Source organism: Erythrolamprus reginae, chromosome Z (assembly GCF_031021105.1).
Source record: "Erythrolamprus reginae isolate rEryReg1 chromosome Z, rEryReg1.hap1, whole genome shotgun sequence".
NCBI classification, from domain to species: Eukaryota; Metazoa; Chordata; class Lepidosauria; order Squamata; family Dipsadidae; genus Erythrolamprus; species Erythrolamprus reginae.
Window position 1 is genome coordinate 143,855,360 of NC_091963.1, and position 16,326 is coordinate 143,871,685.

At 38.9% G+C, this 16,326-nt stretch overlaps 2 protein-coding genes across 2 annotated transcripts; both read left to right on the forward strand.

Moving 5' to 3' along the window:
- Positions 1-374: 374 nt before the first annotated feature.
- On the forward strand, positions 375-1,310 carry LOC139175833 (olfactory receptor 4E2-like). Its single transcript, XM_070767136.1, has one exon. The coding sequence runs from the start codon at positions 375-377 to the stop codon at positions 1,308-1,310; it is 936 nt and encodes a 311-aa protein (XP_070623237.1).
- Positions 1,311-9,115: 7,805 nt separating this feature from the next.
- On the forward strand, positions 9,116-10,147 carry LOC139154886 (olfactory receptor 4E2-like). Its single transcript, XM_070729933.1, has one exon. The coding sequence runs from the start codon at positions 9,146-9,148 to the stop codon at positions 10,145-10,147; it is 1,002 nt and encodes a 333-aa protein (XP_070586034.1). The 5' UTR covers positions 9,116-9,145.
- Positions 10,148-16,326: the final 6,179 nt, after the last annotated feature.

Sequence of the window (16,326 nt, forward strand, 5' to 3'; positions counted from 1 at the left end):
GGTGGGGGCAATTGTAATCTCTGGGGGGAGTTGGTTCCAGAGGGCCGGGGCCGCCACAGAGAAGGCTCTTCCCCTGGGTCCTGCCAAAATAAGGAGACATTTTCTGACAGTGAAAGCAAACAAGCAATGGAACAGAAGTTGCCTTCGGGGGTTGTGTGAGCTTCATCACTGGAGTCTTTCAAGAAGACATTGAACTGCCATCTTTAGAAATGGTGTAGTAGGGTCTCCTGCTTGGGCAGGGGGTTGGACTAGACAACCAAGAGGTCCCTTCTGACTCTGTCACTCTGATCTGATAAGTTGAGATGGTAGAAAGAAATTATCATCTTTTTTTCCTCCTTAGGTTGAAAGGGTGGACCTATTTCTACCCCATTTCAATGGAAGGAATCAACCAGACAGTGAGCCATTTTGTGTTCTTGGGACTGACCAATAACCGGAGCCTGGAGCTGGTTTTATCTGTCGTTTTCTCCATCCTGTACTTACTAATCCTAGCAGGCAACCTCCTCATCATAGTGACGGTGGCTTGGGACCGCTGCCTACACACCCCCATGTACTTTTTCTTGTGGAACCTCTCTTTCATTGACATTTGCCATTCCTCTGTCACAATGCCCAAGATGCTTTCCGATTGCTTCTTCCGCCACAAGGTCATCTCTTTTGGGGGTTGCGTCACCCAACTCTTCTTCCTTCACCTGTGTGCTTCGGTGGAGATCTTCCTCTTGACCGTCATGGGCTATGATCGTTGCGTCGCCATCTGCTATCCCTTGCAGTACGTGAACCTGATGAATCTGAAGACCTGTGGGGGTTTGCTCGGAATCTTGTGGGTCGGGGCAATTATCCACTCCCTGATCCAGATGGTCCTCACCGTTCATCTCACTTATTGTGGCCCTAATGTCATAGACAGCTTTTTCTGTGATATTCCTCCACTCATGAAGTTGGCTTGTACGGACACCTACTTCACTGGCGTTCTCCTCATATCCAGCAGTGGTCTGATGTCTGTAGTTTGCTTCGTGATCTTGGTAGCTTCCTATGCCATCATCCTTATTTCACTGGCAAGGCAGACAGCAGAGGGGCGTCACAAAGCTTTCTCCACGTGTGCAGCTCACCTACTTGTCGTGATCCTGTTCCTGGGACACTGTATCTTTATCTACACCCGCCCTGCTTCCAGCTTTTCAACAGACAGACTGGCTGCTGTCCTCTACACCATGGTGACCCCTTTCCTCAACCCTCTGATCTACACTCTGAGGAACAAAGAGGTCAAAAACTCCATTAAGAAACTCTGGAATCAGAGAAAGATCTTCTTGGCAAGGAGATGAGTTGGCTATCTTTGTGTAGGTGGAAAAACAAACAATATATGGAAAGAGAGGATCCCATGGAAAGGTCGATTATGATATGAGCCAATATTGTGTGGTGACAGCCAAAAAAGCCAATGCCATCATAAACTGCATTGGCAGAGACATACAATCAAGATCAAGGAAGGTAGTAACAGATGATTCCTACCGGTTCTTTAGAACCATTAGTAGTTTGACGATGACATCATGGAGCTGGTTCTGGTGATGTCTTCGTGGGACTGCCACCTTGGATTTTACATCTGTGCATGTGCAGAAGCTATTTTTTGATTTCTGTGTGCCTGCACACCCAGCACAATTCTGGGCAACCTGGAAGCAAAAGGATTCAGAACCCACTTGGGGTTAGTAATACCACTCTATAAAGCAAGACCACAACTAGAATACTACACTCGCACTATAAAAAAGGATGTTGAGACTCTAGAAAAAGTTCAGAGGAGAGCAACCATAAGGATTAGGGGGCTGGAGACTAAAATATTTTCTCTCTCTCTATAATATATATAAAAAGTTATATAAAATATCTTCTTTCATCATCTCTATCACCATTTCCTCCTACTTATGACTCTATAATTGTAACTTGTTGCTTGTATCCTTAAGATCTTTTATTAATATTGATTGTTTCTTCATTGTTTATTTGACCCCATGACAATCACTAAGTGTTGTACCTCATGATTCTTGACAAATGTATATTTTCTTTTATGTACACTGAGAGCTTATGCACCAAAGACAAATTCCTTGTGTGTCTAACCACACTTGGCCAATAAAGAATTCTATTCTATTCTATTCTATTCTATTCTATTCTGGCAACGGAAGTCCGGAGGCGGGGTATCCTAGCGGCAGTGGCGGATTCATAAGGTGAAAATAGTTCGGAAGAAGAGGCAAAAAATCTTAAACCCCAGGTTCGTTTCTTAAAAAGTTCATATGATGAGGGGTTCATAAGACGAGGTATCACTGTACTTGTATATAATATTGATTTATATATTCACAGCATGATTATTTATAATTGGGCCAGTTGCTTTTTAAAGAGGTTTGCTTGTTTGACATGTAATCTCAGCAGAATCTAACAACCATTGATGATTTTTTTTACCATACAATATAACAAACACTTTAAGCTTCTATGGTATAAGTTGGAACACTAATGACATTACTTACTTGCATCATGAAATGTTGGCAAGAAAACAACCAATTTCACAAACATGAAGGACCTTACAGTTGTCATCGTCATCGTTATCGTTGTCCTCCTCCTCCTCTCCACAAATCCTACTCCCTTCTGGCGCTTTGAAATGCAATTATCAGTGAATGATCAATTACTTGAAATTACAGGTAGTCCTTGACTTACAACCACGATTGCGACAAAGATTCCATTGCTAAGCAGGGTGGCTATTATTTGTATCACACTTAATTTATGATCTTTTTTGCTATGGTTATTAAGCAAATCAACTAAAACACATGGTGTTAGAAATTCCATTTATATATGTATATCTATAACCACAGAACAAATACAGAGTATAGTCACCATGTGCTTTACCGCTCAGCTATATAACAGGAAACAGGAAGCCCAGAACAAAAGAGCATACAGTATACACTGTGGATCCAGATTTGTAAATACTGCCATCTACTGGCTGAATACTACTGTAGTTGTAGCATAAAAACACATTCCAGCCATGAATTCCAACATTGGTCATTAAGTAAAACTGGCTTCTTCCATTTACCTTGCTCCAAAGCCAGTTGGAATGGTCACAAATGGCGGTCACATGACCCCGGGACATTACAATGATGTTCTGACCTAGACTTCCTGATAAAGCATAAATCACAAACATAGACCCCCAAACCCCTCTTTGTATTTCAACAACTGAATTCACAGCCGTAATGAGTATCAAACAGTTTTAATTAGTGTGACAGAAGTATGACAGAAGTCTGCCATTAATAGTAATAGTAATAGTAATAGTAATAGTAATAGTAATAGTAATAGTAATAGTAATAGTAATAGTAATAGTAATAGTAAAATCTTGCACACGCAGGCATCCTTGCACAAGATTTTGCTTGCTGTGCATGTGCAGAAACTAAATCTTGTGTCGACAGGCACGCACGTGCCAGCTGGATACCCATGTGCTTGCGATGCTCCCAGAGGGCATACCAGGAAACGGGACATCAGTTGCCTTTTCCTGTGCTGTTATAACTTTGGATGGCTACTAAACAAATGGTTGTAAGTTGAGGACTAACTGCATCTTTTAACCATCTTTTTCAAGCTGTTCGTGGCTGCTTTGCCCTTTGCAGTATACTTCTTGATTGTGTCTTACAGTTGACGACGAATCCTAAAACGCAGAGCTATCCACCCCCTTGTTATCTTCATGATCAGTTCAAAGGCCAGTTGCTCTCTTTTAATTGAACTCATTAATTAAAGAAAGCTGGAGATTCTCATTGCTCTTTCCAAGACTCTGTAACGTACCTCCAATTTGTGGATTAGATTTGTGTATGCTGAGAGCATATGCACCAAGACAAATTCCTTGAGTGTCCAATTGCACTTGGCCAATAATTCTATTCTATTCTATTCTATTCTATTCTATTCTATTCTATTCTATTCTATTCTAAAGCTCCTTGTTGAAAAGATGGAATCTTTATGATATGGGGCTAACATACACATTGAAACAATGCCATTTGGCTGAGGTCCTGTAGGATTTCCTGCTCAGGCAGGGGGGTGGGGTGAGGGTTGGACTTGATGACCTGCATGGTCCCTTTCAACTCTAACAATAAATAAATAAATAAATAAATAAATAAATAAATAAATAAATAAATAAATAAATAAATAAATAAATAAATAAATAAATAAATAAATAAATAAATAAATAAATAAATAAATAAATAAATAAATAAATAAATAAATAAATAAATAAATAAATAAATAAATAAATAAATAGACAAATAGACAAATAGACAAATAGACAAATAGACAAATAGACAAATAGACAAATAGACAAATAGACAAATAGACAAATTGACAAATTGACAAATTGACAAATTGACAAATTGACAAATTGACAAATTGACAAATTAACAAATTAACAAATTAACAAATTAATAAATTAATAAACAAACAAACAAACAAATAAACAAATAAATAAAACAAACAAACATAGTTTCAGTAAATTTTTTAATTAGGGATCTTTAACAAAATATATAAAAAAGAAGATAAATACTTGACAACATAGAATAAAATAAAATAGAATAGAATAAAATAAAAGACTATACTAGACTATACTAGAATAGAATAGACAACAGAGAATAGAAGAGAAGAATGGACAAGATAGAATAGACAACATAATAATAGGATAGCATAGGAAGGATAGGATAGGATAGACAACAGAGAACAGAACAGAAGAAGAGAATAGAATAGAATAGACAACATACAATAGACTAGAACAGGCTAGTAATAGACTAGACTAGACTAGAATAGACAACTGAGAATAGAATAAAATGGAATAGAAAAAAGAATAGAATAGACAACAGAGAATAGAATAAATAGACAATATAGAATAGAAAACATAATAATAAGATAGAATAGACAACAGAGAATAGAATAAAACAGAATAGACGACATAGAACAGACTAGAACAGAACAGAACAGGAATAGAATAAAATGGACAATATAGGATACACAACATAATAGAATAGAATAGGATAGGGCAGGGCAGGGCAGAACAGAACAGAACAGAATTAGAAGGGACCTTGGCAGTCTTCCAACTCCCTACTCAAGCAGGAAACCCTATACGATTTGAGACAAATGGTTGACCAAACACTGAGCTGGTTTATTATTTTCATCTTCCGGAATGGACTCAATTGACCCAGCGCTTCTTGGCAGAGAAGAACCCAAAACTTTAAGAAGGATCAAAGCAGGTTTTTAGCCTCCCTTCCTTTTTAGTTTCACCTGCGTGATCAAATCATCCCTGAGATCTTCCCTAGAGAAAGAGTAAAATCAAAATTGACTTGTCTTCATTTTTTTGCAGTGAACCTCTAAATGTCATTATGGAGGCAGGCCTGTTGGCACAATTTATTTTTCCTATTAATTCTTACCAAACTTTGCTCCAGATTTCTGATCCTCTTGAGGAATCTTTAATTAAAGATTCAAGCTCCGTGGTGTATTAATTACAGTTAGGATCACCAATCTCTCAAGATCTTCTTCTCTGCCCTCCCCAACCTGGTCCTCCTTGAGTTCTAAGTTTATTTCTTACTTTCAGAGCATCTAAGGTTATATAAAGGAGAAATAGCCAAGATCAGATGATGCTTATGAAAACCATCTCTCCACCTAGAGAAAAGAATGAGAGAGAAAAAAAATAAGATGGACACAGAAGAACTTGTGAAGCTATCTGCATGATCTTCTTTTTTTCCTCCAATATATCAGGTAAATCCGCACTCTTTCTTAGAACAATTTAAATCTGCATCAGTGTTGGTCACCACATTATGAAACAGTTGTTGAGATTCTGGAAAAATGCAGAGAAGAGCAATAAGAATGATTAAGGGGTTGAAGGCTAAAAAAACCGAAAAACAAATGAAAAATGGTAGCAGGGTTTAGGTGTGGCTGGTCTAGAGAATAGAAGTATCGGAGTGTGTGTGTGTGGGACTTGATAGCAGTATCCCAATATTTGAGAGGCTGCCACAAGAAATTTTGGCCCAGAGGGCAGCACAAGAAACAATGGATGAAAACTAAATCAAGGAAAGGCGCAACCTACGGTAGAAATGAAGAGAAACTTCCTGGCAGTGAGGACAATTAACTGGTGGAATGGCTTGCCTTCAGAAGTTGCAGGTGCTTCAATAATAATAATAATAATAATAATAATAATAATAATAATAATAATAATAAACAACAACAACAACAACAACAACAACAACAAGAACAGCAATATGCTGCAATGTCCTACCGGTCCATGACTACTTCAGCTTCAACCTCAACAACACAAGAGCACGCAACAGATTCAAACTTAATGCGAACCGCTTCAAACTTGACTAAAAAATATGACTTTAACAATCAAGTAGTCGAAGCATGGAACTCATTACCGGACTCAATAGTGTCAACCCCTAACCCCCAACATTTCTCCCTTAGACTCTCCACGATTGACCTCTCCAGGTTCCTAAGAGGCCAGTAAGGGGCGTACATAAGTGCACTGGTGTGTCTTTCGTCCCCTGTCCAATTGTCTTTCCTTTCTCTCATATATCATATATATTTTCTTCCTTTCATATATCTTCTCCTCTAAGTTCACTTTTACCCCTATATATATTACTACATGTCTATTTTCTTCCTGTGTATTTGTGTATTGGACAAATGAATAAATAAAAATAAAACAAAAATAAAACGACAACAACAATAATACAGAGTTGGAAGGGACCTTGGAGGTCTTCTAGTCCAACCCCTCCTTAGGCGGGAAACTCTACTTCAGACAAATCGTTATCCAAACATCTTCTTAAAAACTTCCATTGTTGGAGCATTCACAACTTCTGGAGGCAAACTGTTCCACGAATTAATTATTCTAATGTCAAGAAATTTCTCCTTAGTTCTAAGTTGTTTCTCTCCTTGTTTAGTTTCCACCCATTTCTTCTTGTTCTACCCTCAGATACTTTGGAGAATAGGTTGACTCCCTCTTCTTTGTGGCAACCTCTGAGATATTGGAAGACTGCTATCATGTCCCCCGGTCCTTCTGTTCACTAGACTAGCTATACCCAGTTCCTCAACCATTCTTCATATGTTTTAGCCTCCAGTCCCCATATCATCTTTTTTGCTCTTCTCTGAACTCTTTCTACAGTCTCAACATCTTTTTTACATCATGGTGACCAAAGCTGAATGCAGTATTCTAAGTGTGGCCTTACCAAGGTATTATAAAGTGGTATTAACACTGAACATGATTTTGATTCTATCCCTCTGTTAATGCAGCCTAGAATTGTTTTGGCTTTTTTGGCAGTTGCTGCACTGCTGACTCTTATTTATTGGTTGTCCACTGGGACTCCAATATCACTCTCCCAGTTACTACTGTTGAGCAATATATCACATATATTGTACTTGTGCATTTTGTTTTTCTTGTCTAAATTTAGAACCTTACTTTTTTTCACCATTCGATTTTTCACCATTTTGAAGAAGAGACTGGACAATCCCCTGTCTGAAATGGTATAGGGTTTCCTGTTTGAATAAGGGTTGGACTAGAAGATCCCTTCCAGCTCTTTTCCGATTGATTTGATATATGACCTCAATTTAGCCTAAAATTTCTGTGGACAAGTGAGACAGTTGTTAAATGAATCTTGTCCTGTTTTACAGCTCAGGCCAATCTCTTATTATTTTTCTCTAGTCACTAGTGATTATTCTAATCTAAAGGATGTTAGAAAATGCCTTTTCCATCCATAGAATTGGGTTTATTTTAAGGAATGGTGCAACGAGGTGAATCAGCATAAGTTTACCTTGTTGGTCTAAAAAAACCAGACATTCAGTGTCTAATCTACTTGTAGAATTTGGAATCTTAAATGGATAACTTTGAGTCAGTCAATCTTTCTGTACACATCAACCCAACAGGGTTATTGAAATGGATATAAATTAAAGATGGGCTCCTTGTGTGTAAACCACATCTCTGCTTAATTAGCTTTCTAAAAATTAAAGGTTTTTAATCCACCAGATGTTGATTACCAGAGGACAGATTTTATAAATTATTTATTTTAAAAGAGAATTTCTATATTTATTTATTTATTTATTTATTTATTTATTTATTTATTTATTTATTTATTCTTTGTCCAATATACAATACATATGAAATGAAATAGACATTAAGTAGTATATATAGGGATAGTAAGTAAAAAAGAAGAGGAGTGGATGAGAGGGAGAGAATATATAGGATATATGAGAAAAGGAAAGGTAATTGGACAGGGGACGTTAGGCACATCAGTGCACTTATGTACGCCCCTTACTGGCCTCTTAGGAACCTGGAGAGGTCAATCGTGGAGAGTCTAAGGGAGAAATGTTGGGGGTTGGGAGTAGACACTATAGAGTCCGGTAATGAGTTCCACGCGTCGACAACTTGATTGTTAAAGTCATATTTTTTACAGTCAAGTTTGGAGCGGTTAATATTAAGTTTGAATCTGTTGCATGCTCTTGTGTTGTTGCGGTTGAAGGTGAAGTAGTCGTTGACCGGAAGGCAAAAGCTGCAAAATATGCAAGGCAAAAGCTGAGGCAGGGATTTGCATCAGCAAAAGTGTATTTGTCTCAACATGCCTAAAAAATGCTTCAACAAATATTGAGAAGGTAAAGGCTTTGACCTCTGGGCAAAGCATAACAATGGAAAATCTGAACAAATCTGTCTCTCCTGGTCCTTCTTTTCATTAAACAACCCATGCCAAGTTCCTTCAACCGTTCTTCATATGTTTTAGCCTCCAGTCCCCTAATCATCTTTGTTGCTCTTCTGTTAACTCTTTCAAGAGTCTCAGCATCTTTTTTAACATTGTGGTGACCAAAACTGGATGCAGTATTCCAAGGGTGGCCTTGCCAAGGCATTATAAAGTAGTATTAACAGTTCACATGAACTCAATTCTCTATCTGTTAATGCAGCCTAGAACTGCATTGACTTTTTTGGCAGCTGCTGCCTCGGTTTCATATTTGCTCATTGAGAATGTGACCACAATGTGCTTTTTAACATCTTTGCCATATGGTAAATGAATAATAATGAGGAATGGATTTTTTCCCCTATACATATATGCTTGGAGATATTTTGATCAAAATGTTTTATTTCTCCTTACTTAGGTTGAATGCATGGACTTTCATCTGTCCCATTCCAATGGAGGAGGCAAATCAGACGGTCACTTACTTTGTGTTCTTGGGACTGACGGATAACCGGAGTCTAGAACTGGTTTTATTTGTCATCTTCTTCATCATTTACCTGCTTACCCTAATAGGAAACTCCTTGATTGTGGTGACGGTGGCTTGGGACCGGTGCCTCCACACACCCATGTACTTTCTTTTGGGAAATCTGTCCTTCCTTGACATCTGCCATTCCTCTGTCACAGCACCCAAGATGCTCCTGGACTCTGTCTTCAGGCAGAAGATCATCTCCTTTGGGGGCTGTGTGGCACAATTCTTCTTCCTCCACATCTGTGCCTCCGCTGAGATCTTCCTCCTGACCATCATGGCCTATGACCGCTGTGTCGCCATCTGCTTTCCATTACAGTATGTGACTCTTGTCAACCTGAAGATCTGTGCATGGTTGGTGGGTGCTCTGTGGTTCGGGGGCATCATCCATTCCCTGGTTCAGACTATCCTCACCATTCGCCTTCCTTTCTGTGGCCCAAATATCATAGATAGCTTTTTCTGCGACATTCCCCCAGTCATGAAGTTGGCCTGCGCTGATACGTACTTCACTGAAGTGCTTATGATATCCAACAGTGGGGTGATCTCCTTGCTTTGCTTCTTGGCCTTGTTGTCTTCCTACGCCATCATCTTTCTCTCCCTCAGGAAGCAGACAGCTGAAGGCCGTCGCAAAGCCTTCTCCACATGTGCTGCCCACCTACTTGTGGTGGTCTTGTTCTTAGGACCTTGCATTTTTATTTACACCCGGCCCACCACCAGCTTTTCCACTGAGAAGATGGCCGCTGTCTTCTATACCATGGTGACCCCTTTCCTCAACCCTGTGATCTACACATTGAGGAACAAAGAGATGAAGAACTCCATGAGGAAACTTTGGTTCAGGAGAAAGATGTTCATAAGGAAAGGGGTTGGTCAACTTGCTTTGGTGGAAAACGACTCTTTCAAAAAGGAAAAGACAATTCATTGCAAGGAATGATCTTAATAAAGTCAAGTGGAGTATCTTAAACTACAGAAGTTTTTTTTTTTAAGTACAGGTAGACTTCAACTTACCACTGCAACTGAACCCAACATTTCTGTTGCAAAGCAAGTCAATGGTTAATGGCGTTTTGTCTCACTTTACAACCTTTCTTGCCAACTTTTCTCACTACAACTGTCAAGTTAACTACATGGTTGTTGTGAATCTAGCTTCCACACTGACTTTATGTGTCAAAAGGTTGCAAAAAGTGACCGATGACCCCAGGACGCTGCAATTGTCATAAATACATGGCAGTTGCGAAGCTTCCAAAGTGACTATGGGGATGGTACTACATTTGTAAGTGTGAAAAATGGACATAACTCACTTCCCCCCCCAGTGATGTTGTGACTTCAAACTTTTGGAATGTATGTATTCTTTATGTTGGAGAGTTTCCTGTTTTCTATTACAGTTACATAGTTGAGCAGTAAAGCACATGATGACTGTACTCTTTGTTTACTCTGTGGTGCCACAGTATATATAAGCTGGGATTTCTGGTCACTAAATAAATGGTTGTAAGTTAAGGATTGCTTGTATGTCTATAACAGGTCCATTTTTCTAATTTTGGAGACATGGTAAGCCAACAAGCTATGTTAAGTTTTTAGGACATCTGTAAGATACTATTAATTTCTTTAAAAAGCAAGACAATGGTTTTGGAGCATGACCAATCCCTTCATGGCACCGGACCAGAATATCTCCGGGACCGCCTTCTGCCGCACGAATCTCAGCGACCGGTTCGGTCCCACAGAGTTGGCCTTCTCTGGGTCCCGTCGACTAAACAATGTTGTCTGGCGGGACCCAGGGGAAGAGCCTTCTCTGTGGCGGCTCCGACCCTCTGGAACCAGCTTCCCCCTGAGATTAGGATTGCCCCCACACTCCTTGCCTTTTGCAAACTCCTTAAAACCCACCTCTGCCGTCAGGCATGGGGGAACTGAAACATCTCCCCCTTGCCCATGTTGTTTTGGTGTTAGATTGATTGTGTGCTTGTTTTTTTAATATTCTGGGGTTGTTTTTTATGGATTTTTTAGCTTAACATTGTAATTGGATTGGTGGGTATTGGATTTGTTATTATGTATTGTTTTTACCTTGTTGTGAGCCGCCCCGAGTTTGCGGAGAGGGGCGGCATATAAATCCAATAAATCTAATCTAATCTAATCAATCCAAAGGCATGAGATCTGTGCTGGAAACAGTTCTGTAGGAAAAGGACAAAACTACACTCCTACGTAGGACTCAGGGGTGGGTACTGCCCGGATGGGATGGGGGCAACGCAGTGGGGTAGCGAAAATGGAGCTCCACCCCAGAGCACTCAATTTGCACTGAAAGATATTGAAAGAAAAGCAGGCATCCTGCATAAGCCACACCCACAGTGTAGTAGTACATTTTTTGGTTGCCCTTCACAGGTAGGACTTAATGAAGAACTGGTGAACTGCCCCATCCCAGTTAAATGAAAAGACAGAATTGGAGGGAGAAGACTCAACTGAAACTAAAAGGAAACAAGGACATGTGTTTTATCTAACCAAAGATGTCTAGAAATGAATATTGGGGAAATAAATCTCAAAGGTCAACGATTGAAGAAAAGTGATTCATGCTGGACACAATAAGACAGAGATGTCATTGAGTTGATCCTTCTTTGTGGCAGCCCCTCAAATATTGGGAGATTGCTATTAATTATAGTTAATGGTATTACTTATTTTAATACTGCTTAGGATTCTGGAGTTGGAAATGTATCCAGCATTTTTCATATAAACAGGAAGTTCAATTGCATCAGGGTATCATTCGGAATGCTTGAAGTGCCTTTGTTTCAGAATTAAAATATTGAATGATGTCTGAAATATTGGAGACAAATTTATCAGATTTGTCAAGGAATTCCTGGCCACCCAAGAAACTTTGTACTTTTGTTTTTAAAATTATGCATTTCAGTGCCATGTTACTCTGTTCTTAAATATACCAGCATTTGAAATTAAATATCATAATTGAGTTCTCTTCATTACATTGTCTTAATATTTCACTAACAACAATTTTCCTATGGATGCACTGCAAAAGAGTACAAAGCAAGATCAAGATTTTGATTCCACAATGTACTAAATCACATTTTCAGAACTAAACCATGAAATATAAGTGTTCTGTCGGGCTCTCTGGTAGACTCCTCCCGAAAATTCACAGGTACAAATTTGAGGCACACACACGTTTGAAAATTCAAAACAATGTTCTTTATAATGAAAATTCACTTAAACCAAGCCCTCTTTTGGTATTGCAAAGAGCACTCGTCTCCAAACAAACTGGTAATTTGTACAAGTCCCTTATCAGTCCTGTGATACTTAGCTTGCAGCTGTGAGGTAATTCACAGTCCTTCTTCTTTCACAAAGTGACACACACTTTGCCCTGGTTTAGTTTCAAAGCGGGGGAAAATCAGCACACAAAAGGTCAAAGTCAGTAAAGCAGTCATGAAACACAACGATCAGATAATCCTCCACAATGGCCAAACCCACAGGCTGCTATTTATAGCAGCCTCACTAATTACCACAGCCCCACCCAACCACAGGTGGCCTCATTTTCTTTGATAATAATCTCTCAGTTGTTGTTGCCTATGCATCGCTCTCTGCATGTGTGGCTGTATCATTAACTCTTGTTCTGAATCCAAGGAGGAGCTAGATAATTGATCTCCTTCTGAGCTGTCTGCCACACTCTCCTCCTCCCTGTCACTCATGTCTTCTTGGTCAGAGGAGCATTCATCAGCAGATTCCATCGGGGGCAAAACAGGCCTGCAGCATGTGGATGTCTCCCACACATCCACAGTCCTTGGGGCAGGAGCTGGGCCAGAGCTAACCACAACATATAAGTATATTCCAAATGGCTTAATACTTAAAACCATTGTTGGAACTTTCATCTACATAACAGTCAATTTCTGCAAAAAATGCTTACCTACACCAACTAAAGTTACTCCTTTACTGCCATGCTCAAGATATCACACACTAGCAAAAGTAGAGTGGATAGAGGTTTACATCAGTTATAACCACTGTAATTTTTTGTTGTGGAAAGTGAATCTGTAAATCAGTCAGGAATGAATTTTGTCACCTCTGTCCAATAAACCTAGTATATTTTCTTATCAAGGCAATGGAGTGATAGAAGTAGGAATTGCAGAAGGAAGAGTTTGTCTGACATAAAAGAATAGAATAGAAATCTTTATTGACCAAGTGTGATTGGACGCACAAGGAATTTGACTTGGTGCATATGCTCTCAATGTACATAAAAGAAAAATATACATTTGTCAAGAATCATGTGGTACAACAATTAATGATTGTCATGGGGTCAAATAAGCAATGAGGAAACAATCAATATTAATAAAAATTTTAAGGATACAAGCAACAAGTTACAGTCATACAGTCATAAGTGGGAGGAAAAAGGTGATAGGAATGATGAGAAAAATCTAGTAGTAATAGTAGTGCAGATTTAGTAAAGAGTTTGACAGAATTGAAGGAATTATTTGTTTCAGCTAGAATAATGAAAAACAGATTGAACGGGGTGAGCCCTAATACATCTGCTCTAAAAAGCTATGGTGTTCATGTCTATGAGTTAATAAGTAAAAAAAATGTGTGTAGAATTCATGTCTTCCGATCAACATTGTTTAGCAATAAATGTAACAACGAGCATTAATTAATTGGGTTGTCAATAATCATGCTCTGATAGCATTCAATTCTCTTTTTATTTATTTGAATTTATGTCCACCCCCAGCCAAACAATCTCAAAATGATTTATATGGGGCCTGTGTTTACAAGTTGATTACTATAAAATGTTATTCTGTTTTCTAAATAGCTCCCAGAATTCTCAGCAAAGGCCACGTTGGATGATGGATTCTGGGAATTGAAGTCTACATTGCAGGAGAGTATCCAAGTTGGCAGGTGACTGTCATAGGATTATCCTGGCTGATTGTCCTTGGTTGATGTGATGAACATTAAATCAAATCTAAATTCTTAGACAGTTCCATTTAAATCATGGTGTTTTGTTAATGTAAGATTTATTTCAGATTTGGAAAACTCAGAACTCATGGAAGGACCAAGCAGGGTCCATGCAGTATCTAGAAATTATGGATGCTTCAACAAGAAGAGATTGGGCAACCATTTGTCTCAAATGCTATAAGGTTTTCTGCTTGAGCAGGTCCCTTCCAACTTGGTGGATTCTTCTGATAGTTTTTATTGACAAAAAAAAAGACAATTGGTTAGTAATGGACCCCTGAATGTCATTATGGGATCCTTTCTACAGACACAATATTTTTTGCTCCGCAGTTGTCACTAAAACTGTCTACAACATTTGGCCCTCTTGGGAAAGCTTTAATTAAATGCTCCAGCCCAATGGTGGGAATTCATTAGTGTGCAGATTTCAAATCTGGAAAAAAACCCCACCCCAATTTTGTCTTCATTATAATCCAGTATTCATCACCTCCAGTATTTCTTTCAGGTTGTCTAAGTCTATACAAGGGAAATGATTACATTGGTCCCCACCAAGACTCTAAGCTTCCTAATGGATGGCGAAACTCATTTATACTCCCCAATTCATTAACCTACCTGTGATGCCTTGACTGAATAGATTGTCTTCAGAAAATGTGAGTACTTGACCATGATTGCTCATGAGCATGGAGATAGCTGAAAAGATGGATACAAGGCTTAGAGGCAAATAAAAATAACAAATTAACAGAGTTGGATGGGAATTTAAAGGTCTTTTAATCCAGCCTCCTGCTCAAGCAAGAAACCCTATACCATCTCAGAGAGATGATTTGTCGAATCTCTTCTTAAATACCTTCTGTAGTGGAGAATTCACAACTTGTAAAAGCAAACTGTTCTGTTGATAAATTGTTTCTTAGGAAATTTCTCCTTAGTTCTAGTTTGCTGCTCTCCTTCCTTGATGTCCATCCATTGTCCTCTTCTTTGAGGCAGCCCTTTGGATATGGGAAGAAGGCTATCCTGTCTGTCTATCTATCTGACTGTCTCTATATAATATTTATATCTGTGTGTCAGATGTGTGCTGCAGCTGTCAAAAAAAGCCAACATAGTTCCAGGCTGCTTCAACAGAGGGATAGAATCACGATCACGTGAAGTGTTAATACCACTTTATAATGTCTTGTTAAAGCCACACTTGGAATACTGCATCCAGTTTTGATCATCATGATATAAAAAAGATGTTGAGACTCTAGAAAGAGAAGTGCAGAGAAGAGCAAAAAAGACGATTAAAGGGGCTGGAGGCTAAAACATACAAAGAATGGTTGCTGGAACTGGGTATGCCTAGTTGAATTAAGAGAAGGACTAGGGGAGACATGATAGCAATGTTTTAACATGCCAGGGGGCTGCCACAAGGAAGAGGGAGTCAAACTATTCTCCAAATCACCTGAGGGTAGAATAAAAAGCAATGGGTGGAAACTAAACAAGGAGAAAAGCAACTTAGAACTAAGGAGAAATTAGTTTGTGTGTGTGCACAAAAAGACTTTAGGTGTAGATTTGAAGCAGTGGAGGGTCCGCCTGTAATTTATTTATTTATTTTATTTATTTAATTAATTTGTCAATTAGTTTGGACAGGTTTATTTTGAGTTTGTATCTATGGTTTGCCCGTGTGTTATTGGGGTTGAAGCTAAAGTAGTCATTAACAGGTAGGACATTGTACTAAGCTTAAGTCAGACAGTAGGGTAGATTGTCCAGGTCCAAAAATTCAAGCCTTGTGCATTAAGTATTGTATTGGCAGTTCTGTGTTAGCAAAAACTTCAGAAGAGAAGGATTTAGGGGTAGTGATTTCTGACAGTCTCAAAATGGGTGAACAGTGTGGTCGGGCGGTAGGAAAAGCAAGTAAGATGCTTGGCTGCATAGCTAGAGGTATAACAAGCAGGAAGAGGGAGATTGTGATCCCACTGTATAGAGCGCTGGTGAGACCACATTTGGAATACTGTGTAAAGTTCTGGAGACCGCATCTACAAAAAGATATTGACAAAATTGAATGGGTCCAAAGACGGGCTACAAGAATAGTGGAAGGTCTTAAGCATAAAACTTATCAGGAAAGACTTAATGAACTCAATCTGTATAGTCTGAAGGACAGAAGGAAAAGGGGGGACATGTTAAAGGGTTAAATAAGGTTCAGGAGGGAAGTGTTTTTAATAGGAA